Source organism: Oryza brachyantha, chromosome 6 (assembly GCF_000231095.2).
Source record: "Oryza brachyantha chromosome 6, ObraRS2, whole genome shotgun sequence".
Taxonomy (NCBI): domain Eukaryota; kingdom Viridiplantae; phylum Streptophyta; class Magnoliopsida; order Poales; family Poaceae; genus Oryza; species Oryza brachyantha.
Window position 1 is genome coordinate 3261519 of NC_023168.2, and position 24609 is coordinate 3286127.

The following is a 24609-nucleotide window of genomic DNA, read 5'->3' on the forward strand; positions in this document are numbered from 1 at the left end:
CGCCGAACGCAGTATTGGTACTCTCCCAGTTTTTTATTTAACACCATTAACTTTTAAAATATTATTTATTTTATTTAAAATTCTTTTATAAATATAAAAATTATATGTTATGCGTGATTTCGTAATAAATTCGAGGCGTCCGGAATTTCGCCGCGAGAAGACCAAAAAGGGTCCCAGCGCTGCTTCGCATCCACCTCGTTTCAAAATCTCGCCCCCAAATTCCTTCCCTTCGAAGGCGAAGAACCCCCATCAATTCGCACGCCCCCCAATCCATTTGAAACCGCCACCGGCGCCGGCGGAGGAGGCGGAGGCGATGGAGGTGGGGGACCTGCACAAGGTGTGGGAGATCCGCGCGCTCAAGAGGAAGCCCGACGAGCCCGCCGCCCGCGCGCTCCTCGACCGCGTCGCCAAGCAGGTGCAGCCCATAATGCGCCGCCGCAAGTGGCGCGTCAAGGTCCTCTCCGAGTTCTCGTAAGCGCGCCCCATGGCGACCGACCTCTACCCACCCCCCCGAACCCTAGCCGTAGAGCATCCTCCCCCTTCCCCTTCGTCGCTAATCTCTGATTCGTTCGTTCTCGATCGATCGATCGGTTGTTCTCTGTATGTGTGTGTCACGGATTTCTGATTTGGTTGCGGTGGGGAATCAGGCCGAAGAACCCGAGGCTGCTGGGGCTCAACGTCGGCGGGGGCGTCGAGGTGAAGCTGCGGTTGCGGCCCGCGGGCCGGGATCACGACTTCATCCCCTACGAGGAGGTGCTCGACACCATGCTCCACGAGCTCTGCCACATCGTGCGCGGGCCCCACGACGCGCAGTTTTACAAGCTCTGGGATGAGCTCCGCAAGGTACGTGCAATAGATGCTGTGATCGTCTGGCGATTGAAATTCTTTTTGCGATTCCACGTAGAGATGTTATGAACAACATTGGAACATATATGTATTGCTCTAGAATGTGCTGCTCGCGTGTAGAACTGAGAATTCAGAAGTTTTTTTTCATGTTATCCGTCTAGAAGGTGGGAAGTACCCATAGACCCTCGCAAGTTGGAAAACTTTGCAGAGTAGTGCATACTTCAGGATATTTTAGAATCAAACATCATTCAGCTTGGTTTTTAATATCATGTTAAATCAGCCTTTACATAGATGGCATTGGTTTCTTCAGCACATGTGCAGGCATACTTTATAAAACACTGTAGAGGTAGCACCCAGCTATATTACTACATACCGATAGTTTCTTCTGTGGGGGTAGAATTGGAGTGGGCAATAGGGAGCGTTATGTCCTTAATCATGATTTGCGTAGGAGTACGAAAATTGATTTATCTTTGCTGCTACATGAATTCCTGTAAGAAAAAATGCTGTAGCTTAAGAACTGTTGTTTATGTTCATTGTATCGAATTTAATGGAAAGCTCAATAGCCCATCCTTATTCAGCCTACTGTCTTAAGCTTATACTACTCACTGAAACTCATTCAGGAATGTGAAGAACTTGTTTCCAAGGGTATCACTGGATCAGGACAAGGATTTGATGGTACAGGTAGGCGGTTAGGTGGGTTTACAGTACATCCACCACCACCATCTTTAAGGCAAGCAACATTAGCTGCAGCACAGAAACGGGCAAGGAATGGAGCTCTTTTGCCATCCGGTCCTAGAAAGCTCGGTGGAAATAATGATATTATGAGTGCTCTTAGTCCAGTACAAGCTGCTGCCATGGCTGCTGAAAGGAGAATGCATGATGATTTGTGGTGCGGATCACATGATCAATCTGGCATTGATGACTCAGAAGACGTTGTTATTCTTGAGGGTCCTCCTAACTTGCCAACACAGCTTGGGGAAAGCACAAAGAATGGCTTTTCCAGCAGTTCTGTGCAGCCCAGTACTTCTTCAGGATTTCCCACAGAAGCACAGAGTGGATCCTCTTCTTGTAGGATAACAACTGATGCAGGAGATAGTTCTCTATGGGAGTGTGTTGCTTGCACACTTTTAAATAAGGTAACATCATTAAGCCCCTTCTTTTGTACTGTGATGCCTGGATGGTGGCAAGTCTTATTTTTTCCGTGGGCAAGGAGTTTCCATACATAACCTATTTAAGCAGGGTTATTTCTCATTGGATTAATTATTACGTTAACCATTCATAGATGTAATTCAGAAACCAAATCCCATTTGGATAGCTTTTGATAACTGATAAATGACACAAAAATGCATGTATTATACAAAAGAAGTGCTTGGAGTTTTTTCCTTGGCCAAATGTTGAACCTTCTCTGTTGCAGTTTTTATTGCACTTGACCTTATTAGTTATTATGTAGTTGCTTTTATTTTTCTGCATACTGTAAATGCATTTCCTGGCATATTGTTTCTTTACCAAAGGCATTTTTCTCGCTGCACTAAAAGTATCATATGAGAAAAGGTTTTTTGGGGCATTGTAATTATTATTTGTCCTCGTTTCTAATACTTTTGCAGGCTCTGGCACCAATCTGTGAAATTTGTGGCACAGCTAAACCTAAAATTGCAAAGGCCAAATATGCAACCTGGTGCTGTAAATTTTGTACTCTAGAAAACAGTACTAAGATTGACAAATGTTCAGCATGTGATCATTGGAGATACTCATATGGACCACCTGTAGCCACAAGTGTAAGATATGATTGATCCATCGTTGAAGGTTGCATTAATATGGTAGGTACCACTACACTGTACTAAGCCTATTGAAATTCTCATTTTCTTTGTGGGCAACTTTTTTCTGTTCATGCTGAATTGTTCATAGGTTAAACTCTTGATGCCTTTGAGAGTTTGAGTTATGACTGACTAATAGATTTAACAGCCACTAGTGGTTTAGAAATATACAATTAAGTGGCTTTTTTTCTGTACCTAACAGATTTATCTTGGTGTATCAAACTGATTTTCTTTCTGTATTCAACTCATAATATACAGTCTGGTAGAGGTGCATCTAGAAATATCCTTTTCACCCAGATCCGATCATGTAGTAATATCAGTAACAGTCTACAAATACGACTTCTTTCTAGAGCATAATTAGGAGCTGCACCACATGCATTAAACAACCGTGATATTTCAGTGGTGATTTGTTTTGGTCAGACTCTGCATTTGAAGTTCTGTTAAGATTTCTCAGAAGCTGTCCTACGTGAGAGTTAAAAAAAGAATATGCTCTTGAACCCTCTCTTTTGTGCTTTTCCATTGAGTACAACTTTTTGATTCATTATACACAGCCTTGTAACTTGGAAGTTGGAAATGTATATATGTGCCAAGCTGTGCACCATATTGATTTTGTACTTGTGCCATTTGATTTCTGCATTGAATTTAGCTGCATTACAATTTACATCCATTTGCTACATACATCGATCTTTATGTTGAGCTATGCTCCATTGAACAGTTATCCACAAACTGAATTGTAACAGAAAATTTGTTTGGTTATTGCAGGACTAAGGATTTTGACCACCCGTCTGCTGAACTGTGGATATATAGATTCCTTCCCATCTGCCATTCATTGTTGCCCCACTGTGTTTCAGTCTCTGAAGCTGCATAACGAATATGATGTACAACTTATACTATCTAAGGCACTCCCTCCGTGGATCGCAGCGTGTATAGAGAGAACCACCTATTGGCAACATCTAACATATCCCAAGCCCATTCAGGAAAGGCTAACGCTTGGAGCCTTAAACCATTTGCGAATCTGGATTCACCTGAAGCATGACCATGCATACCTAGCTGAACCTAGCACGCGGTACGGTTTGCCTCTGAACTTCAGCAACACAATAGTCCTTGCTGCATTGTCCATTGCAAATTTGTGACGGTGTTTCCAGATGCTAATAGCTTGTTTGGAATTTTTGTGCAAGGGGTTTAAGAGTTTAGAGCAGGGAGCTGAATTGGTGCTGGGATAAGTCACATGAGTTTTGATTTTAATTCCTAATCTTGTGTGTGGCAAGTTTGGCTAAAGAAACGGGTCACGGGATGATTTGGCTGGAATTAGAATTTAAATGATGTACAGCTCAAATTTAACTCATACATAGGGGGGAATTTGCACTCAATTTTTCATCTAATTTGAGCACAAATTCCCTGCTCCAATCCCCGGTAGAACTCCCATGTCCACCATCCAAATAGACGACTTAATAAACCTTAATCTCCTCAACTTAATTCACCCTTAGACGATACAACAGTGCATGTTTAGATAGTGAGTTGCTGTTGCATCATTTGAGCGATAAGCTGTCGCTTTAATGTCATTCGCTAACTACGTTGACTTTCATTCGTCCTTGTTTAGTTTCTCCATTTGGCAGCGTTGGGTTTGCTCTTGCTTGGGACCAATGGCTTGGCATTGCAGGTCAATGCCTATGGTGGGGTTATCACCAATCTAACGATTTTGTCCTCATTATCCCTGTGGTAGAATCTGGTGTTCCAAGCACCTGTTTAAGAATTTTTTTTAAGGTGTTATTGTATTTTCATGATATATGTATTCCTTAAGCATACATAGTAGTCTAAACTCAATTCAAAATACTAAAAAGGAAAGTAGCATCTCTTTATATTTTGGTCTAGCTTCATTCCTAAACTCAACGTAAGCTTTTATATCAACATACACTTATGTATTGATTTAGACTTCCACTTTAATCCATATCGACGTATCGACAATGATGTTCAATCATTGAGGTTGTGACAGCCGGTAGATTCATTTTGAAAAATATACGTAAACACCTATGTTTTGAAACGGAAATAGCACATCACGTACGCTTGTTAGAGATTTAGAGTGCTAAAATAGATTGCCCCAATGAAAACTATAATTTTTTTCAATCTGAAATATAACAGTACAATACTAGGTTTTGCAAATGCATCGTAAACAAAAGCTAATTAATTAAGTTTTCAAAAGAAAAGTTAGGTGATCATCTTTTAGCTTTTTCTAGAAAAAACGAAACATAATATTTGCAAATCAAAATTAATTTGTAAAAGCAAAGACTCAAAAGGGTAAAATAAACTATGATGAAAAAAAATCAAAAGCAAAGACTTAAAAAGGTAAAATAAACTATGATAAAAAATTCTAAAATTAACTCCAAATATAAGGTTAAAAATTTAAATTTTAGCTTATAAGTATAAGAAAAAGAATAGGGTGTTAATCAATGAATGGCCTAATAACTTGGGAGGACAACGGTGCGGACTAGTCGGACCCTCTCCTATGGTCAGGGTTTGCAGTACGATGATATTGGTGATAATCGGTTAAATTGCCATGGCACGGTTATAAACAATAACCTACGTTTTAGTTTGGTAAATATCATGAGAATTTCAAACTTGACAAAAGAAAAAAAAATCACAGGGAGAGATATGGATCCTCTGGAGTTAGTGCTCTGTAGTATCAGAGGTTAACATGTGGGCCCATGTGATATAGAGCCTACATGTTAGCTGCAGCTACTGCATAGAAGTATTACAGACAATTCCCGCCGCACAGTGAGATATTGTGATAATGGCGACATCGTACGGTTTCTCATAAAACCGTGATTATTGGTATAGCAAAAATCATGACCATGATTATTGATATAGCAAAAATCACCATGATTATAGTCTTCGATATAGTAACCATTGTTTGGACCCAAACTTCCACTTACCATGCGGTTTTAACTAAAAAAAACCATAATTATATTAAAATTTAATTCTTACGGTTTTGGTGCACATGATTATCATATCGCTAGTGTGCGTTTTGGACCTTATGAAACGATGAGCGAAACTCTAACCGTGGTACATCTGGTTCACGTCCTCTGATTCTCTCCTTCCAATCCAAACACACATCAACCTGCTGATAATCATCGCGGCGCCAGTATTCGTCACGCATCTCGTTTTTTCTCTTTTTTCTTTTTTGTCTCCTTTTGCAGCGCGAAGCAGAGCATCTGATCGACTCATCAATCCATTACATGCCATTCCAAGAAGAGGCGAAGGCGAGGTCGTCTCCTCCCCCCTCCACCTGCGCTCTCCAAACCAACCCTACCCTCTCTCTCTCCACGACGCGATGCGCGCGGGCGACGCGCCGGGGCGGCCTCGCCGGCGCCCGGATCTCACCCTCCCGATGCCGCAGCGGGACGCGCCCACGTCGCTCGCCGTGCCGCTCCCGCTCCCGCCGCCTGCGTCCGCGCCCGCGCCCGGGGCGCTGCAGCAGCACCAGACGCCGGCGGGCGCTGCACCGGCGGCGCAGCCGCCGCTGGCGGAGCTGGAGCGGGTGCGGAGGGTGGGGAGCGGGGCCGGGGGGACGGTGTGGATGGTGCGGCACAGGGGCACGGGGAAGGAGTACGCGCTCAAGGTGCTGTACGGGAACCACGACGACGCGGTGCGGCGGCAGATCGCGCGGGAGATCGCCATCCTCCGCACGGCGGAGCACCCGGCGGTGGTGCGGTGCCACGGCATGTACGAGCGGGGCGGGGAGCTGCAGATCCTGCTCGAGTACATGGACGGCGGGTCGCTCGACGGCCGCCGCATCGCGGACGAACGGTTCCTCGCCGACGTCGCGCGCCAGGTGCTCTCCGGCATCGCCTACCTCCACCGCCGCCACATCGTCCACCGCGACATCAAGCCGTCCAACCTCCTCATTGACTCCGCGCGCCGCGTCAAGATCGCCGACTTCGGCGTCGGTCGAATCCTCAACCAGACCATGGACCCCTGCAACTCCTCCGTCGGCACCATCGCCTACATGAGCCCCGAGCGCATCAACACCGACCTCAACGACGGCGCCTACGACGGCTACGCCGGCGACATATGGAGCTTCGGCCTCAGCATCCTCGAATTCTACATGGGCAGGTTCCCCTTCGGCGAGAATCTTGGCAAGCAGGGTGACTGGGCCGCGCTCATGGTCGCCATCTGCTACTCCGATCCCCCGGAGCCGCCCGCCGCCGTTTCGCCGGAGTTCAGGAGCTTCGTCGGCTGCTGCCTGCAGAAGAACCCGGCAAAGCGGCCGTCCGCCGCGCAGCTGATGCAGCACCCGTTCGTCGCCGGACCGCAGCCGCAGCCGCTCGCCGCCCCTCCCTCATGACTGCGACGAATCTCGAATTGTTCTTTCAAATCTTGTCAATCCTCTGGGAATCTCACAAAGCAATTAATTCCCAGCCATTTCGAGCTCCCCATTCCATCCACCACCATCGTCTTCATCTATTGCTGCTGATGATTCTGCTTGCTGCTGCCCCCAACTCAAAGGTTTCTCTCCACTCATGTTCTTTGATGTTGTTTTATCCTCAGTGATCATCAAATATTGGGTAAATCTGGTGTGTAGAAAGGATTTTTTTTTTAAGTACAGACATAATCCACTTGTTAGCCGAATGCCATAAAATTCTCTTAGAAACGAAAAATCTCCACTGTACAAGTAGCATTTTCCATGTAATATTTTTGCTTGTTAGCGGTTTAGCTGGTTATGATGATAGTGTGTGCAAGTTGCAACGCTTTAAAGTGGTTCTTTGGTTCTATGTGTTTTCTTGCCTAATTGGATCCTGTATTAAGATTGATTACTACTACTCTGTGTTTTCGGGGAAGAAAAAAGAAGCACTATATTCTCTGGAAGGATAATATTGTGTATGGTTCCTTTTGAACCCTTGCTTTTCCTGACCATAATCCTTCAGATTATGGCTTTATCATGCTCACATTTTGGCTACTTTTGGGCTATTTGATGGTCCTTTTTCCATTTTAATACTTAAAGCATGGTATGATGTCACAGCGACGAGTCAGAAAAGGAAGAGCTGTGCTTGTGCATTTGCTTCTTGTTTTTGATAAACCAGCCTTAGCATAGTGTACGTTGTGTAAGTGAGTAAGGCCGGCTGGTGGGCATAAACTTATACCGTGCACGAAAAACGTAATAATAAATTAGTACATGATTAATTAATTATTAACTATTAAAAAATATAAAATAGATTAATATGATTTTTTAAAATAACTTTCTTATAGAAAATTTTTACAAAAAATACACCGTTTAGCAGTTCGGGAAACGTGCGTAAGTTCAAGAAGCGTGCTCGTGGAAAATGAGAGAGATAAGTTAACACTTAGCGTCCTCGTGGCCTAAGTGTTACTACATCCGAGTTCATCTTTCCCTTATCCTATGCATATCATATCAATATATAATAAAATGACTAAAATATATTTTACTTTTTTCACACATTAATGTGTTTGTCCTTTGCTTTCTCAAACTACAGCAAACTTCAAGCATATCTTTTGTTTATGCTTATGCAAAAGAATGAATTTTTAATTTTAAATTTAGAGTTAATTTTGTGAGTTTTTGTCATAGTTTTATTTTTTAGTTTTTGTTTTTAGATTGCTAAGAATACACATATAAAAATTTTATTCGCAAATTATTTTATGTTTGTAAATATGTCATTTGATTTTTCCTTAAAAAACTAAATAATCACTGCTTGTTTTTTTAAAAAAATTCCAATGCAATAATTTCTTTAAAATAAAGTTAAAGATAAAGTCATTATTGGATGGATGAAGTAGTACAATAGTTGCCTAGTTGAAACTAACACATTTATTTCAAAATATAACCGTATCTACGCCTTTCTTAGCACTTGTCCGACAGCATATATTTTTTTTAAAAAAAATGCAAAGGACCTAACATATTTAAAGCAGAGCAGAATTACTTATATTTTGAAAAACACTTGGTACCAAGGGTCTAGAGGCAGTGAGGCCAGTGGCACTGTTGCGAGTACTAACCAAAAGATGCCGTGAACATGAGGCAAACAAGTGCGAAAGCGCCATGGACACATCTGGGATCTGGATGAGACCAGAGGGCAACAGACGAAAGGGAAACAAAGGAAGGCATGGGAGGGAACTGCGCTCGAAACGATGGGAGAAGGATTGGCGAACAGGGTGGGCTGCCTGCCATCCAAAGCAGAGAGCTCCGTTTGGAGATCCGAAGTTTGATATGGCATTCTCCAAGGCTACTGGTCGTTGTGTTCCCCAAAGGCTCGAGAGGGTTGGGTCCTCTTGCTCTCAGTCCCGTGGCTCTGAATCTATTAAGCTACTACAGCCACGTTCGGCAGAGCCGGTAAGCTATATTAACCTCTTTGTTTTTTACGTATTTCATGTCGGATAACTAACACGGCCTATGATGTATTCTGCTCTTTTTCCAGTCTTTTCGCTTTTGTTTATACCTGTAAGCCAAAATTTTAAATTTTAAATTTAAAGTTGGTTTTATGATTTTTTTTCATCGTAGTTTATTTTTTAACGTTGTCTTTTAGCTCATTAAGAACAAGTATATAAAAAATTTATTCATAAATTATTTTTAATTTACAAACATGCTGTTCTACAAAAATCAAACAATCCATGTGTGTTAGTGCTTGTGTCATATTAGGTTCATAGGAACGGATGGAGTGGATTGGGTCAAACTTTAACGGTATTCCAAGGAATCAGATCCCCTGCTCACTTGAGCAGGAGCACGCGGAACTCATATGTCATTCAGTAGTACTGGAAAGAGATCAGACTTGTATTCCAATAATATGCAATATACTATTTGATTTGAACGAAAAATATGGTTGAATCCTACTTCAAATGAAGCCTAAATAGAAAACTAACAATGCAACACACTTCATTCGCTTTGCTAATTCCTGTGTCTTAGAAATTCAAAGTGTATACTACTACTCCTAAAATACAATAGGACTGATTCTAGACATGTCCATGTTCAGATACATAACCAAAATACAGGACGAAGGTAGGCCGGAACGGCAAAAGCACACGACGAGTTGGGCCGGAAGACGTGTTGCATTGGATATCAATCTGGGCTAGTGATGTACATGTGAGTTCTCCCAAGCCTCTCATGCATAAGAGAGGTCACCTTGATGATGGATTTTACCATTATCTTAATGCGATGTTATCTCCTTTTGTTAGAGTGTATAAAGTAAATTGCTCGTATTTTCTTATCAGTTTAAGCTTTTAGGTGGCTGGTGCATGCAACTTAACATGGTATCATAGTCAAATGTCTTAAGTTCGAATTCTGGTTGACGCGCAATTAAATAAAATAATTGCAGTCCACTCCAATATTCCACCCTCCTTTCCCTATTAGCTTATCCTTTTAGGTGCAATTGGTTGGTACATGTAACTTAACACCTTTTAACATTGCATTTTTTTTCCATCCAACGCATAATCTTATGCTGTAACCAAAGCACACTAGGGAATTGAAGATATAATGGAAATAAATCTGGACAACACCTTACATGCAAGGTATTAAAAGGAGATAAAATGCAAGAGATTAGCACACTAGGGATAATCCAGATTCATCATAAAATACATTACAATTAAGGATAAAGGAAGTAGTCCGGAAATTAAAAAAATAGCTAAATAAAAATAGTTTATTGGGTTTGTGTTAGAGCAAGTGCAATAGTATAGCCAACTACTAGCTCCAATTCATCTATAGTCAATCTAATAGTCAATTTATATAATAATTACCTACAAAACATTAGTATATGGTCCCATATGTCATGTACGCACTCTGTCTTGGAGTCTGTGGGCAGCTGGCTATAAATTAATAGCCACTTTTTTCTCTCTTCTCTTTTATCTCTTTAAAATATGTTTATATCTGGCTTAGAGCCTGCTATTGTACCTGCTCTTAGTGGGTATGTGCTTATTTAAGGTTTGTAATCAACATCTGTTTGGAGAGCATGTGACCAAGCATGCTGTAAATACAATACAAACTGGGCATAAAACTTTTTATCTGTACATGATAGGATGAGATGCATCATACGACTATAAATTTGGACATAGATCGGTCCAAACCTGTGCTTTTATGATGCGCAATATACTTTATTTATTTTTGCTATTGATCAAACGTTTGATTTTTTGTTCTTCTGTCAAACACGCGCACAATAGTTGGGGGCTAGGGGAGGACGTGTATGGGATTTTTAACTTACGTGCGTACCTTCGTATTATCATTCAACTGTAGTGATCGGATTTGATGGATGAAATTAAAATTTTCTAATATTTGATGCTAGGTGGACCTATTTTTTAAATAAGACGGCAAACGCTGGACACGAGAGAAAGAAAAAAAAAGAGAGTAGTTCACATGGTTTATGATGCGTGCTTAGTACTAATCCAGCAGCTGGAGCACCACGGGGAGGCCGCACTTGGGCTGCAGCGTCAGGAAGTCCAGCGGCGCGTGCACGTACTCCGGCGCCACCTCGAAGGCGAACCGCCGGAGGACCATGGCCAGCGTCGCCTTCGCCTCCATCATCGCGAAGTCCTGCCCGATGCACGAGCGGTGCCCGAGGGAGAAGGTCAGCAGCGCGCCGGCGTGCGTCGCCGCCCTGTTCACGCCGTCGCGGAACCGGAGCGGGTTGAACTCGCCGGCGTCCGCGCCCCACACGTCCACGTCGCGGTGCAGGATCGCCACCGGTATGATCGCCGTCGTGCCCTTCGGGACCCGCACGCCGCCGAGGTCCGCGTCCGCCGTCACCTTCCTCGCTATCTGGCTCACCGGGCCGTACAGCCGCAGCGTCTCGTAGAGCACCATCGTCATCTGCAACGTTGGTGTGGCAAGTTCGTCAGCGCATGTTCGTCGCCGGCGATCACCACCAGCTTGGGTTTTGTGAGCTTCATTGTATTACCAGCTTGAGCTTGCTGAGAGCGTCGCCGTTGGGGAGCGCCTCCGTGTCGCCGCCGCCGCCGCCGCCGCATTCCCGGAGGACCTCCTCGCGGAGCCGCTCCTGCCACTCCGGGTGCGTGCCGAGGAGGAACATGGCCCAGGTGAGCAGGTGCGAGGTGGTGTCGTGCCCGGCGAAGAAGAAGGTCTTGCACTCGTCGATGATCTCGTCCAGGGTCATGCTCGTCGGCCCGCCGCTGCCGCACGCCGCGTTGGCCTCGAGCATCAAGCCGAGCAGGTCCCTGGCCTCCTTGCCGGCAGCCACCTGGCGCTCGCGTATCATCGCCATGAGCATGCCCCGCACCTTCTTCTCGAGCTGCCGGCGGCGCATGTTCCTCTTCGTCGGGATGTACTGGAAGCCCGGGAAGCGGACACTGTTGAAGGTGGAGATGGCGATGGCCTGGAGCTCCCGCTGCGCCAAGAACACCTCCTTCCCGTCCTGATAGCTGCTGCCGAACGCCGTGTGCGAGATCACGTCGGCGGTCAGCTCCTGGAACTGCTGCCCCACCTCGACCTGCACCCGCCGCTCGCCCGCCGGCGACTCCGCGGCACGCACCTCCCACGCCCGGATCACCTCCCGCGCGCACTCCGCCATCGTCTTGGTCATCATCTTGAGCTTGTCCATGGTGAACGCCGGGTGCACGACGCGGCGGTGGCGCGCCCAGTCGTCGCCGTCGATGAAGACGAGGCCCTTGCCGATCAGGGCCAGGAGGGCCGGCCCGGGGTCCGGCTTTCCGTACAGCCCGGTCCGGTCGGCCAGGATCTGCCTCACCATGCCGTACTCGCCGACACAGAGCGCCGGCGTGGCGCCGCCCCACGACACAAGCACCTTGCCGTAGCGCGACATCCACGCGCGGTAGTGCGGCATGACGCGCGGGACGATGTCGTGGCAGCGCCGGTCGAGCACGTCGCCCCTCGTCGCCGCGAGCATCGCCGCCTTCTCGCCGTCGCTGCCGACGAACAGCCGGTACGCCGGGCCGCGGATCCCCTGCCGCCCGAACGCCCTCCCCACCGCGTACGGCCTCCACACCAGCTGCGCCACCGTCGACCACAGCCACGTCGACACCAAAACCACCACCACGGCGACGGCGACGGCGACGGCTGGTCCAGTAGAAGCGTCCATGGTCGCCATGCCAGCGAAGCTGAGAGCGAGTTAGCTTGTGTATGGCATAGAGACCAAAATGGTAGCAACTCTGTATTTATCATGCCTACCGCGTGTAGTGAAACTTAGCATTCGAGTAAAATTCACGTAACCATGCGTGCTACATATGCTTTCACTTTTATAAATTTATAAAACTACACTCATTTTACCCGCGCGAGGTATTTTTTTAGTATTTTGATAGACTGAGATAACATACTCCCTCCGTTTCATAATATAAGATGTTTAACTTTTTTAATGTTTGACTACTTGTCTTATTCAAAAAATATAAAAATATTATTTATTTTGCTTGTGACTTACTTTATTATTAAATAAACTTTAAGTATGACTTATTATTTTTTATATTTATACTAAATTTTAAATAAAACGAATGGTCAAACAATGCAACAAAAAAGGTCGAACATCTTACGTTACATGATTATACTAATTATAAAATAATTATTTGTTTTGTTCTAATTAGATTACTCCTACACTCTTGGCACGTTATGTTTGGAGACTTGGGTGATCTCGGCGACACCGAGGCAGCGGATGTGGAAATGTGCGGCCCAATTTTTTCGCTTCTTTCATTTTACACGTTAAAATTTAAATTTTTAAACTTAAATTAAAAGTTGATTTTTAAGTTTTTTCATCAAAATTTAATTTTTTGCCTAATTTTTATATTGCTAAAATATATATTTAATTTTTTTATTTATAAATATATTATTTGACTTTTTTAATTAAAAGTCAAACAATGAGGCCGGCCGGCGAATGCTACTGCGTACTGGCGAGTGGCAACCGATGAGAACAAGACAACCAAAAACATGTTTATCAAAGCAAGCCGGTTGGGAGATCACTGTCACGCACAGTAACCAATGCAGATGAATCGCGCTGCCATTGGATCACATCGTGTTGGATGTACGTGCGTATTAATTTCTTGATAGGGACGTCTAAACTTATCTACTGTCCATTTTAATTTTCATTTTAGGGGGGCAAAGAAGTGCATGCCCATGTGTAACTGAGATGGCCGGACACAGTTAGAGAAATGACTAATAATATAGTCAGCAAGCTGATCGTAAGACCTTTTTAGCATTTTTCAGTATAGAGTAGTTAGCTCATCATCATTAATACATAACTTACTTGTCTCTTTCACAGAGATTTTTGGTTCTTATGCCTAAGTCGACTGTAAGCTTACAGATTGTTTCTCTTCTCATCTATCTTTCATCTTAGCATTTAGTCGGTTTACCGTCTGCTATCATACATGCTCTTAAATGGTAGTGGCTCGTGCATTTAGTCGGTTTACCGCTGCTATCATACTTGCTCTTAAATGGTAGTGGCTCGTGCTTGTGCCTGATATATACTCCCTCCGTTCTAAAAGAAATCAACTTTTCAGTCGTTAGATACTGACTCTTCCTCTTATTAAAAAATTACGATTAATAATTTTATTTTTATTAGATGATAAAACATAAACAGTATTTTATGTGTGACTATTTTGTTAAAAATTTCTTGAAAATTTTTCAAATAAGACGAATGGTTAAATACTCGATAAAAAAACTAAAAAATTAGTTTTTTTTGGACGGAGGGAGTATGTTGTGATTAGGGGTAACCAACTTGGAGTTAAATATACATGGCTGATGCACATACACATGCACACATCCAAGTTGCAAATTGTACTGCCACAAGTTCCGGCGTACGTAGAAAAATCATTGCTTGAGCCAACAAACCATGGAAAGTATTCTAAACACTTCACAAGATGTCCCTTCGTCTATTCCATACTATCCAAATAGTTATAAAATGATTAAAAAAATTATAAAGATAGATTAATATAAGATATATCACTACACAAACATACAAGTTCAAATATGACTTCTACCATCCATAACAAAAATAACAAATTGAAGTTTAAATGATATAAGTATACTCACAGCCATATTTTTTTATTTTTGTTATAGATTGTAGAAGCCATATTTGAACTTGCATATTTATTTAGTGATATATCTTATATTAATGTATCTTTATATTTTTTTCAAATTTTTTATGACTATTTAGATAGCTTGCAATAAACGAGTGGACATTCACTCGAGAGTTTAAAATCCACTCCCAACAAACCACTATCTATATTTTTTGCCGACCAACCTCGCTAACCCGCGGGCATTTCACCTATCTTTCTTGACTTTCTTTAATATTTCCATTTCTCCCCCTTAGCAAATTAAGTGTATTGATTTTCTGATTCAAATACAAAATTTCAGTTCATACGTAATATCGAGTATTCCAAAGATAAGAGCGCACAGTACCAAGAACTACCAGTGAGGAGCTACCACTCACCTCTAGCTCTTTTTCTTTGCGATGACCCGTTCTTATTTAACATTCGTCCTCTAGCAAAAAAAATCTAGAGTAATTTTATCATCCTTGAGAAGTAACAGGAGGTACCACTGTTTTCTATATAAAATTTGGTACCTCTTGAAGCTGGAGATACTAGCGGTTACTGAATTTTATATAGAATACAATAGTAAAGATAGAAAAAATGATCAAAAATCTATCTTCTCCTGTATGTAGCAGCAGTGGCATTAGACTCTGAAGTACCATGAAAGGCAGATAAAATTCTCACGCAATCGATGCAAAACATAGAGAAAGAAGGTGAGCGAGTTTGAAGTGATCACTATGATATAACGTAATCTTGTAATCATACAATTTTTTATCCACAAAATATTTTTCATTTATAAATATGTCGTTTAACTTTTTCTATAAAAAAAATCAAAGAATCACTAGGTGTGAACTTAAAAGCTTATGTATGTACGTGAACTTAAAAGGGTCATTTTAGAGTGATCACTATAATATAACGTAATCTTGTAATCATATAAATTTTTTATTTATAAAATATTTTTTATTTATAAATATGTTGTTTAATTTTTTTAAAAAAAAGTCAAAAAAATCGCCACATGTGAACTTAAAAGCTTACGTACGTGAACACAAAAGGTTCATTTTCATCCTACATTTAAAAAAACATTTTATGGTGCGAGAAGCCTTCCATCAAATTTAAACCACGTTAATCTCGGCCTGACTAAAATCATGGATTTTCATAATAGCTGAGCTGATCCACCGGATGAGATGCATTTCTACCCCACCACACCAATTAAATTCTGCGGTGGGTGTAGTTGAAAGGTACTAGTATTTCTCAAAAATAAAATGCATGGCACTGATGTCAATATGTAGTGTCTGAGTAGGCTGGCCGGACGGCTCGTGTGAATCGGAGTGGTGACCGAGAGGCCGCTGCAGTGGACGGCGATGCGTCGGTGGCCCTCTGTCGGGGCGGTCCCGCCGCTGGATCATCTTCGCCTCATCTTTGGTTAGGTTTTCTTTTTATAGCTTTGCTCCCATTCAGCGGGTACCTGTTCGGTACTAAATCTCAGCCATACAATAAGATTAATCGAACGGTGGTAAATATTTTGAGCGGTGGAATGATAAATTTGTCTTTTCACGTAGGAGTGAGTGTCCAGGAGAGGGGAATAGGGTTGTCTACCAGATCTGATCCAAATCGGATTATCGGCGTATCGGGACGGCTTTAGAGCATTTTCAACCATAACACTATACGTATAAACTCCACATTATCAAGAAACTAGTATTAGACATTATTTTTTCAATGCAAACATCACTATTCCATACTTTAATTTAATGCTACTTATCTCACATGATATCTTGAATGTTGTGTAGAAACCATGTCTCATGCAAGACATAGTTTTATTCTCTTTTCTCATTTATTCACTTCACATTATTTTTCATCCTAGATGACAACTTATTTAATGTTATGGATATCATTCTAGTCATTGGGTTGAGAATGTCCTTACCATGATGGACGTGCTTTGTGCCTCGGGTACATGGGCCGCTCTGCCGCGACGCCCCGCGGCGTACGTCTCCCTCGTACTCTTCTGCTCGGTGCGTCCCACCCACGGCCTCGACGTGAGCTTGCCATTGGCCTGGATGTCAGCAGGCCAGATGGAGCGTGAGAATCGATGGCGGGAGGCCGGGAGCATCACGTCCATCGATCTGTCCGGCAACACCGGGCCACCAGCAACGAAGATTGGGCCTGGTTGTACATCGGGAGATCACACGGGTCAGACACCCTTCCACCTTAATTAACCCTCAGATTTGATTCCTACTGCACCAATGCTATGGACGGTGGAAGGCATTGTCCCAAAACCATGGTCAATAGCCGAGGATGACCCCAGGTTTCGGTAAGAATGGAAACTTTTACAAGATGAAAATATTTCAATCTGTAAGATAAGATTTCGAGTGCAAACTCGAATGAAAACCGAAATATAATTAAAGAGCAAATCAGCTAAAGTCAATGAATTCCTTCCACTCCACATTCCACAGAATGTCGTGTCAAAACTACAGGGAATTCAATTGCAATTTAACAAAGTCACAAATTACATCCACAGGTGCAACAGCAGTGTTAGTTCCAACTTATGCAAGGAACCTTTTGCCACCCAACCTGCTCCAGCTCCCCTCACCTCATGCTAGGCAACAATGCCATCTTGGCACATACTGTATATCTCTGAACAAATGCTACAAGAATTTTGGGCAGTTTCAAGGTGTCAAACGTTTGATCTTCTCGGTGGCATCGGTGATTCACTCGCCCTTGAGCTGAACACCGATCTTGGGTATTGCGAATCGCTCATAAGATCCTGCAAATTTTGCAGCCAAAATACTTACTGAATTTGTACAAGTTGTGCACTGTGTTATGTTGAATGATTTTTATGAAGCATCCCATATTTACCAAGCTTACGCTTATGCTTAAAAACTAAATTTTGAATTTTATAACTTAATTTAGAGTTGAGTTTGGAATTGTCTGAGAAGTTGGGTATTAATTTTTTATAACTTAATACGTATATATATATATATTAATCATTAATAAGTCGTTTTGGTTATACTTAATTTAAGCGGAATAAAAAGGCGGTAAATTTGTCTGAGAAGTTGCGTTAAGTTGAATGATTTTGTTTGGTTAAATTTGTTCTGAGAAGGAACTGTGTTGAGTTGAAAGATTTCGGGGAGGAAGAAAGGTGAGTTACTGCTTGTGAGCGCGAGGCAGCGCTGAGGAGGGACGAACTGAACATTCCGCCGCCGCCGCCGCCCCTGATGGCGCCGCCGCAGAACTGCATGTTGTCCTCGCCGAGCATGCGGAGACGGTTGAGCTCCGGGAGCACGGCGGTGCCGAGGTCGGGGCGGTCCTTGCGCCGGAGCTCGCAGCAGCGGAGGGCCATCTCAGCGAGGCACTGCGCCTCCTCGACGGGCCAGTCGTGGACGGCCGGGTCGAGCATGTCGCCGAGCGCGCCGCGCTCCATGGCGCGGCCGACGTGGTGAGTGAGCCCCATGGGCGGCTTGGCCGTGATGATCTGGAGCAGCATCACGCCGAGGGAGTAGATGTCCGACTTGACGCCGAGCATCCCCGTCTGCTGGTACTCCGGGTCGATGTAGCAGAAGGTCCCCGCCGTCGACGTCATCCGGTACTGCGTCACGTTGTCGGCGACGTTCGGCGGCACCAGCCGCGCCAGCCCGACGTCGCTGATCTTGCTGACGTAGTTGCGGTCGAGGAGGATGTTGCCGGGCTTGAGGTCGCGGTGCACCAGCGGCTCCGGCTTGGTCTGGTGGAGGAACAGGAGGCCGGTGGCGATCTCCGCCGCGATGCGGAACCGGTGCTGCCACGGGATCACCGGCCCGCCGCCGCGCCGGAACAGGCAGTCGTCCAGGCTCCCGTTCGCCATGTACTCGTACACGAGGCAGCCGTACTCCGGGCAGGCGCCGAGGAGGAGCACCATGTTCGGGTGGCGGATGCAGCTGAGCACCTCCACCTCCTGCTGGAACTGCGACCTCCCCTGCGCCGCGTCGGGGCGGAGCACCTTGATGGCGACCGCCGTGTGGTCGAGGTGGCCCTTGTACACCGGGCCGTACCCTCCCTCGCCGATCTTGCGGGCGTCGTTGAACCGCTCGGTGGCGTGCTCGATCTCCTCGATGCTGTACCGGCGGTACCGGATCTCGTGCGACATCCCACCGCCGCCGCGGTTCTTGCGGTCCTCGGCCTCCTTGAGCAGCTTCTTCTCCGCGCTGATCCGCTTCTGCACCTCCAGCTCCGCGATCCGTTGCGACGCCTCCGCCGCGTCCATGGCCGCCTTCGCCTTCGCCTTCTCCCGCTCGATCATCGCCATCGCCGACTCCTCCGTCAGCCTCGCGTCCTGCGTCTTCTGCTCCTCCTCCGCCTTCCACCGCTGCAGCTCCATCGCCTTCTGCTTCGCGCTCAGCGCCTCCTTGCACGCCGTGCTGTACATGTCCATCGTCTGCTTCAGCTCCAGCCGAAGCCTCTTCATCTCCGTCTCCACGTCGTCCTGCACGCACGCACGCAAAGGATCGAACACACCCCATGAGCAATGCTCGAGTGCTCGACGTGGCGGCAATGGTGACAAGCGGTGTGGAGAGGAGAGCTCACCATTCCGAGGGAGCAAAAGGAGGAGGCGCTGCTCTGGGAGAAGGAGGAATAGTCGTTGCCACCAAAGGAGTCGCCGCCCCACTTGCTGGGCGTGCGCGACATCTCGAAGCTGTGGTCGTAGCTGTCCGCCGAGGCGGCCGACAGACGCGCCGGGATGGGGTGGTGGTCGATGCTCCGGCGGCCGGTGCTGACGAACGAGATGTCCGCGGAGTCCGGCATGGAGAGGTGGCTAAGATCCGCGTACGACTTGCGCGTGGCGCCGCCCGTCGGCCCGCGCGCGAACGGCGACCGGATGTAGTTATCCACCCTCGGCGTCTCCGCGTGGTCGTGGGCCCTCGACGACGACGACCACTTCTGCGGCGTGGGCGCCATCGCCTGCTCGGGCTTCGCGGCCGCCGCGGCCATGCTCTGGATCTGCGACCGGAGCGGCGACACCCGCGGCGCCTGGCGGGTGGAGTTCCGCACCGACGCCACCTTCCCCTTGTTGATGACGTACACCGTGCAGAAGTCCGGCGCGCCCTTGGAGATGGTCGTCGGGATGTCGGCCTTGAACCTGAACCCACCCCTCGCGGTGGCGCCGACGACGAGCTTCTCGACGGCGGCGAGGGCGGCGAACTCGGTGATCGACTTGGCCACGTCGTGGTCGTCGAGCAGCACGTCCTTGCACTGGATCTGCAACACCACCGCGACACCGAATCAGCGGGCCCGCGACGCCGGCGATCGATCGTTGGCGGCGTCGAACACTTACGTCCTTGCGCGTGCAGAAGCAGCGGAACGGGAGGAAGAGCTCTTTCAGGTGCGGGTCGGTCGGCTGCTTGAAGCCGGAGGCGTCCTCCACTCCCCCTGCACGCGCCACACATCTATCACTCAATTTTGGATTTAAATTTCACTTTTGCTATTGATCAAACGTTTAAATTTTTTTTTCTTCTGTCAAATACGCGTGCAATGCATGGGGAGCTAGAGGAGGAGGGCGTGTATAAGATTTTTGACTTGTGTACATGTTTTTAGATTATTATCCAACAACAGTGACCAGATTTGATTGATGAAATTAAAATTTTCAAACATTTGATCAATAGGCGGACCTGCACATTTTATGATTTTCATCATTTTATCATTTTCAGGAGCACCACTTAGCTAAACGCATTGAAGGTACAATATGTCTCAAACAATGATTTCTCAGAAAACTTTTACATTAATTGTCATTACTCAAACTTTTACTAAGCTTATACTTCCTCTTATCTTTTTTATTTAACATTTTTTACTTCTGGATCTATATTTAAACATTCGTCTTATTCAAAAATAATTTATTTTATTATAAAAGGTATGACTTATAATTTGCATACTTGCACACAATTTTTCAATGAGATGAATGAAACATAATTCAAAAATCAATAGCGTCAAATAGACAAACCGAGAGAGTATATGTTATCTTTGTGATATTTAATTCATCTATTTGAGCAACCCAACCCCCAGCTAAAGCAACAATTTGTTCTCTCTCCGTTAAGAAGTTATACATACATTAGATAATTTACTCTCTTCCTGTTTCATATCGTAAGATTTAATCTTACCTAAATTCATCATCTTACTAATAAATACGTACAACCATCATCATCTAGATAAAACTAAAAAATCTTAAACCGTGGAACGGATGGAGCACGGAACTTGCCTGAGGTGCCTTTGGTGTTGACATGGACGAGCACGATGACCTGGCCCTTCTGGACGAGGGTGTCGATGGCCCACTTGAGGGCGTTCTGGCTGTTCTTGTCCTTGTCGATGCACACGGCGATGAGCGGGTAGCTCGATGTGTCCACGTCTTTGCCGTCATGGTATCTCCCCATAGACCTCCTCCGCTTCCTCTTCTGCTGCTCAACCTCAAACACCTCCTATTATATCTAATTAATCGCCCAAATAATTTTATTAAAATGGAGATAGTGTATATGCCGGGTTACAATTCGTTAGCTAGGTTTTATCGATATGTTTTGTTTATCTCTTACTCTGTCATTGCCTGATGGGGAGGAAGGCAATGACGAGAGAGAGGGAAAGTGGAGAGAGAGGCCTCAACCTGTTTTGGTCTCGTTTATTTGTCACCTATTTTTAAGTGTTGCCTATGTTTGGATGTGGTGTGATTACTCTATTTATCCATGTGTGTGTGAATTTTGTGCTGGCTAAAATTATGTGGGTGACCGATGAGTCCGGACTTCTTGTTTTAGCTTACAGGATGTATAGAAAGGGATGGCGAAATAGGGATCAAATTAATGAAGATCAGTCGAATTTTACTCCGCAAGGCATAGTTGACAAAGAATGACCCGGTGGAATTCCTTGTCCGTTTTCTGTGAAATACTTGTTTGGCCGAGTACTTCCAAACATGTCATAAGCTAAACCCGTACCGACAAATAACCAACCCGCAATGAATAGGGAAGGTATAGTAATGCGGCGATTGTTTGGCTTTTTTCGGGGAAAACCAAATGGCATATTTATAAAAGAATAATTTATTAATAAAAATTTTATATGTGTTCTCAATTATCTAAAAGCAAGGGTACAAAATAAGTTATCATGAAAAAATTTAAAATCAACTCTAGATTTAAAGTTTAAAATCGGCTTGTAAAAAAAACGGAAAGATGAGGGCGAAGGACATAGTGTTGCTAGGATAGTGGCATGGGTGTGTGATTTTAACCCTGAGTTCACATGTTCATAGGTTAGACTTTCTTCCTTATGCTTTCTTTTCGAAATAGAAAAAAAAAAAGAAAGACGCATGTAATGACATTAACATGGATATGCTGGAAGACTACACTTTCTTCACTGCATTTTCTCTTAGAAACAGAAGAAAAACAAACTTAAAAAGGCTCATGTAATCTCATTGACTTAAAAGGGCTCATGTAATCTCATTGACTTTTTCTCTTCACTGCATTTTCTCTTAGATGCCAGGAAGATTTTTAGTTTTATCTTGATTTTTTTTTTAGGAAAAGGGCATGAGCTCTGCCATTTTTTCTTTTTTTGACAAAAGGTTCATAGCCTTGCTTTTACTGAAAGCATCAAAGAAACAGAGTTTTTGCTGGGTTACCAACTTACAAAAGGGGAATAGTTCTAGGCATAAAACCACACATAAAAATAGCTCTAAGTTCTGCCCAAATTGGGACATGCCTTACTTAAACTGCTGGATACAGCAACATTCAAACTCCACAGGAAGACATAGCAAAAAAAAAAAAAAAAAAAAAAAAAAAAAAAAAACTCTCATCCAACTCACATTCTTCCCATTCTCCTGGTCCAGCATCGCTTCCTCGTTGCTCTTCCGAAGACTTTTCCAGTTCATCAGAAGACAATTCGAAAAACAACAGTTACACGAGAAAATACTATTTTTTTTATAAAAATCATATCATTTCTAGTATTCCACGTAGACCAACTCACTGCTGCTGCCAATTACACAGGGTTCAGTTACAGCAAATGGCTCCTAGTGAGGGCAGCTCGAGCAGCACAAGAGGCGAAAAGGAAGATAGTTAAAAGCTTCTTCTCTTTCCTCTCAAAGTCTGAGGCCGCGTTCTGGGATGGGGTGGCAAGTTAACTTAACTAGCATGAAAAACGTAGTAATAGATCAGTACATAATTAATTAAATATTAAAAATATAAAATAGATTAATATGATTTTTTAAAATAACTTTTCTATAGAAAATTTTTATAAAAAATACACCATTTAGTAGTTCGGAAAGTGTGTGCGCGGAAAACGAGAGAGTTTAGTTAGCTTATCCTCGTAGGCAAACACGGCCTGATTGCCATGTTAGAGCAGGTATAATAGTAGACTATAACCCAACTAAAACATATTTTAAGAAGATAACAAATGAGAGAAGATAAAAGAGAAGAGAGAAGAGGAGTAGACTATAAATTTATAAATAGCTGTAGCGGACTTCAAGACACAATCTGTATATGACATGTGGGACATAGTTTTGTAGATAACTATTATACGAATTTACTATTAAATTAACTAAATGAATTAGAGCTAGCGGTTAGCTACATGATTCAACTTGCTCTTAGTAAGGCTGTGACGTCATAAGGATCATTAAAATTCATGTCGTTTCATTGCCGCCAGACACACGCCGTGTGAACAAAGATGCTAAACCCATCGTAATAATTCGCTTTTTATCGCTCTTACTGTCATAAGATACCTGCTACTCAACTCATGTATTATATACACATAAAAACTCACATATCAGCGAGTCTATTATCATCCATCAATGACAAGTACTTTCTCCGTTTTATAATGTAAAATGTTTGACTTTTCTGCTTATAGTGTTTGACAATTTCTTCTATTCAAAAAAATTATGAAAATGTTATTTATTTTGCTTGTAACTTAATTTATTATCAAAAGAACTTTAATCACGACTTATCAATTTTTTATATTTGTACTAATTTTTTAAATAAGACGAATGATCAAGAAACATATATTGTAGTTAAAGAAATAAGTCTACTTAAGGTCCCTCAACCTAGTCTGCTTTTCATCCTTGGACCGAAAAACCGGATATAACCGGTCCCTAAACTACCAAAACCGGCGCAAAAAAGGTCCCTCGGTGGTTTTGGCTGACTTGGTGCCTACATAGCTAGTCTGAATAAATCTCCGTCCTACGTGGCATTGATATGGTGCTTACGTGGCAATTATATATTAGAAAAACAGTAGGCCCACATGTCAGCTGCACACAAAAATGATTTAAAAACACGCCCTCGTGGGCCCACAGTTAACTACCCAAGAGAAATAAATATGGTAGAGCCCACGTGGGCCCCACATGTCATTCCTTCTCCCCTCTCAGCTAATAGGTGGGTCCACTGTTTTTCTGATATAGAATTGTCACGTAAGCGACATGTCAATGCCACGCGGAACGGAGATCTAGTCAAACTAGCCATGTAGACGCCAAGTCAGCCAAAACCGCCGAGGGACCTCTTCTACGCCGGTTTTAATAGTTTAGGGACCAGTTGTATCTGGTTTTACGGTTCAAAGACGAAAAACAGACTGGACGATAAGTTGAGAGACCTTATGTAGACTTCTAAGGGGGTGTTTGTTTCTAGGGACTAAACTTTAGCCTCTAGTCACATCGGATGTTTGGACACTTATTAAAAATAGTAAACGTAGTGTATAAATAAAACCCATACATAATCTTGGACTAATTTACGAAACGAATCTAATGGGCCTAATTAATCCATGATTAGCCTATGTGATGCTACAGTAAATATTTGCTAATTATGGATTAATGAGGCTCACTAGATTCGTCTCGCAAATTAGCTCTCATTTATGAAATTAGTTTTTTATTAGTCTATATTTAATACTTTAGATTAGTATCCAAACATCCGATGTGATATAGGGCTAGCCCCATATAAACAACCCCTCAGAGCAAGTATAATAACAGGCTATAAGCTGGCTAAATGCT

At 43.9% G+C, this 24609-nt stretch overlaps 4 protein-coding genes across 4 annotated transcripts; 2 read left to right on the forward strand and 2 right to left on the reverse strand.

The window, feature by feature from the left end:
- Positions 1-187: 187 nt before the first annotated feature.
- Positions 188-4462, forward strand: LOC102703312 (DNA-dependent metalloprotease WSS1). The gene is made up of 5 exons (XM_006655806.3): positions 188-471; positions 648-843; positions 1467-1982; positions 2451-2663; positions 3423-4462. Exons 1-4 carry the CDS (start codon positions 314-316, stop codon positions 2634-2636), a joined length of 1056 nt encoding a protein of 351 aa, XP_006655869.2. The 5' UTR covers positions 188-313; the 3' UTR covers positions 2637-2663; positions 3423-4462.
- A 1289-nt stretch (positions 4463-5751) lies between these two features.
- LOC102703502 (mitogen-activated protein kinase kinase 5-like) lies at positions 5752-7262 on the forward strand. Its single transcript, XM_006656663.3, has one exon. The coding sequence runs from the start codon at positions 5989-5991 to the stop codon at positions 7000-7002; it is 1014 nt and encodes a 337-aa protein (XP_006656726.2). The 5' UTR covers positions 5752-5988; the 3' UTR covers positions 7003-7262.
- A 3153-nt stretch (positions 7263-10415) lies between these two features.
- Positions 10416-12747, reverse strand: LOC102703586 (cytochrome P450 709B1-like). Its single transcript, XM_040525139.1, has 2 exons — positions 11549-12747; positions 10416-11460 (listed from the first exon to the last, which is right to left on the reverse strand). Exons 1-2 carry the CDS (start codon positions 12713-12715, stop codon positions 11032-11034), a joined length of 1596 nt encoding a protein of 531 aa, XP_040381073.1. The 5' UTR covers positions 12716-12747; the 3' UTR covers positions 10416-11031.
- A 4244-nt stretch (positions 12748-16991) lies between these two features.
- On the reverse strand, positions 16992-21291 carry LOC102703787 (U-box domain-containing protein 35-like). Its single transcript, XM_015837920.2, has 5 exons — positions 20866-21291; positions 19948-20042; positions 19200-19871; positions 17788-19098; positions 16992-17403 (listed from the first exon to the last, which is right to left on the reverse strand). Exons 1-5 carry the CDS (start codon positions 21035-21037, stop codon positions 17314-17316), a joined length of 2340 nt encoding a protein of 779 aa, XP_015693406.2. The 5' UTR covers positions 21038-21291; the 3' UTR covers positions 16992-17313.
- Positions 21292-24609: the final 3318 nt, after the last annotated feature.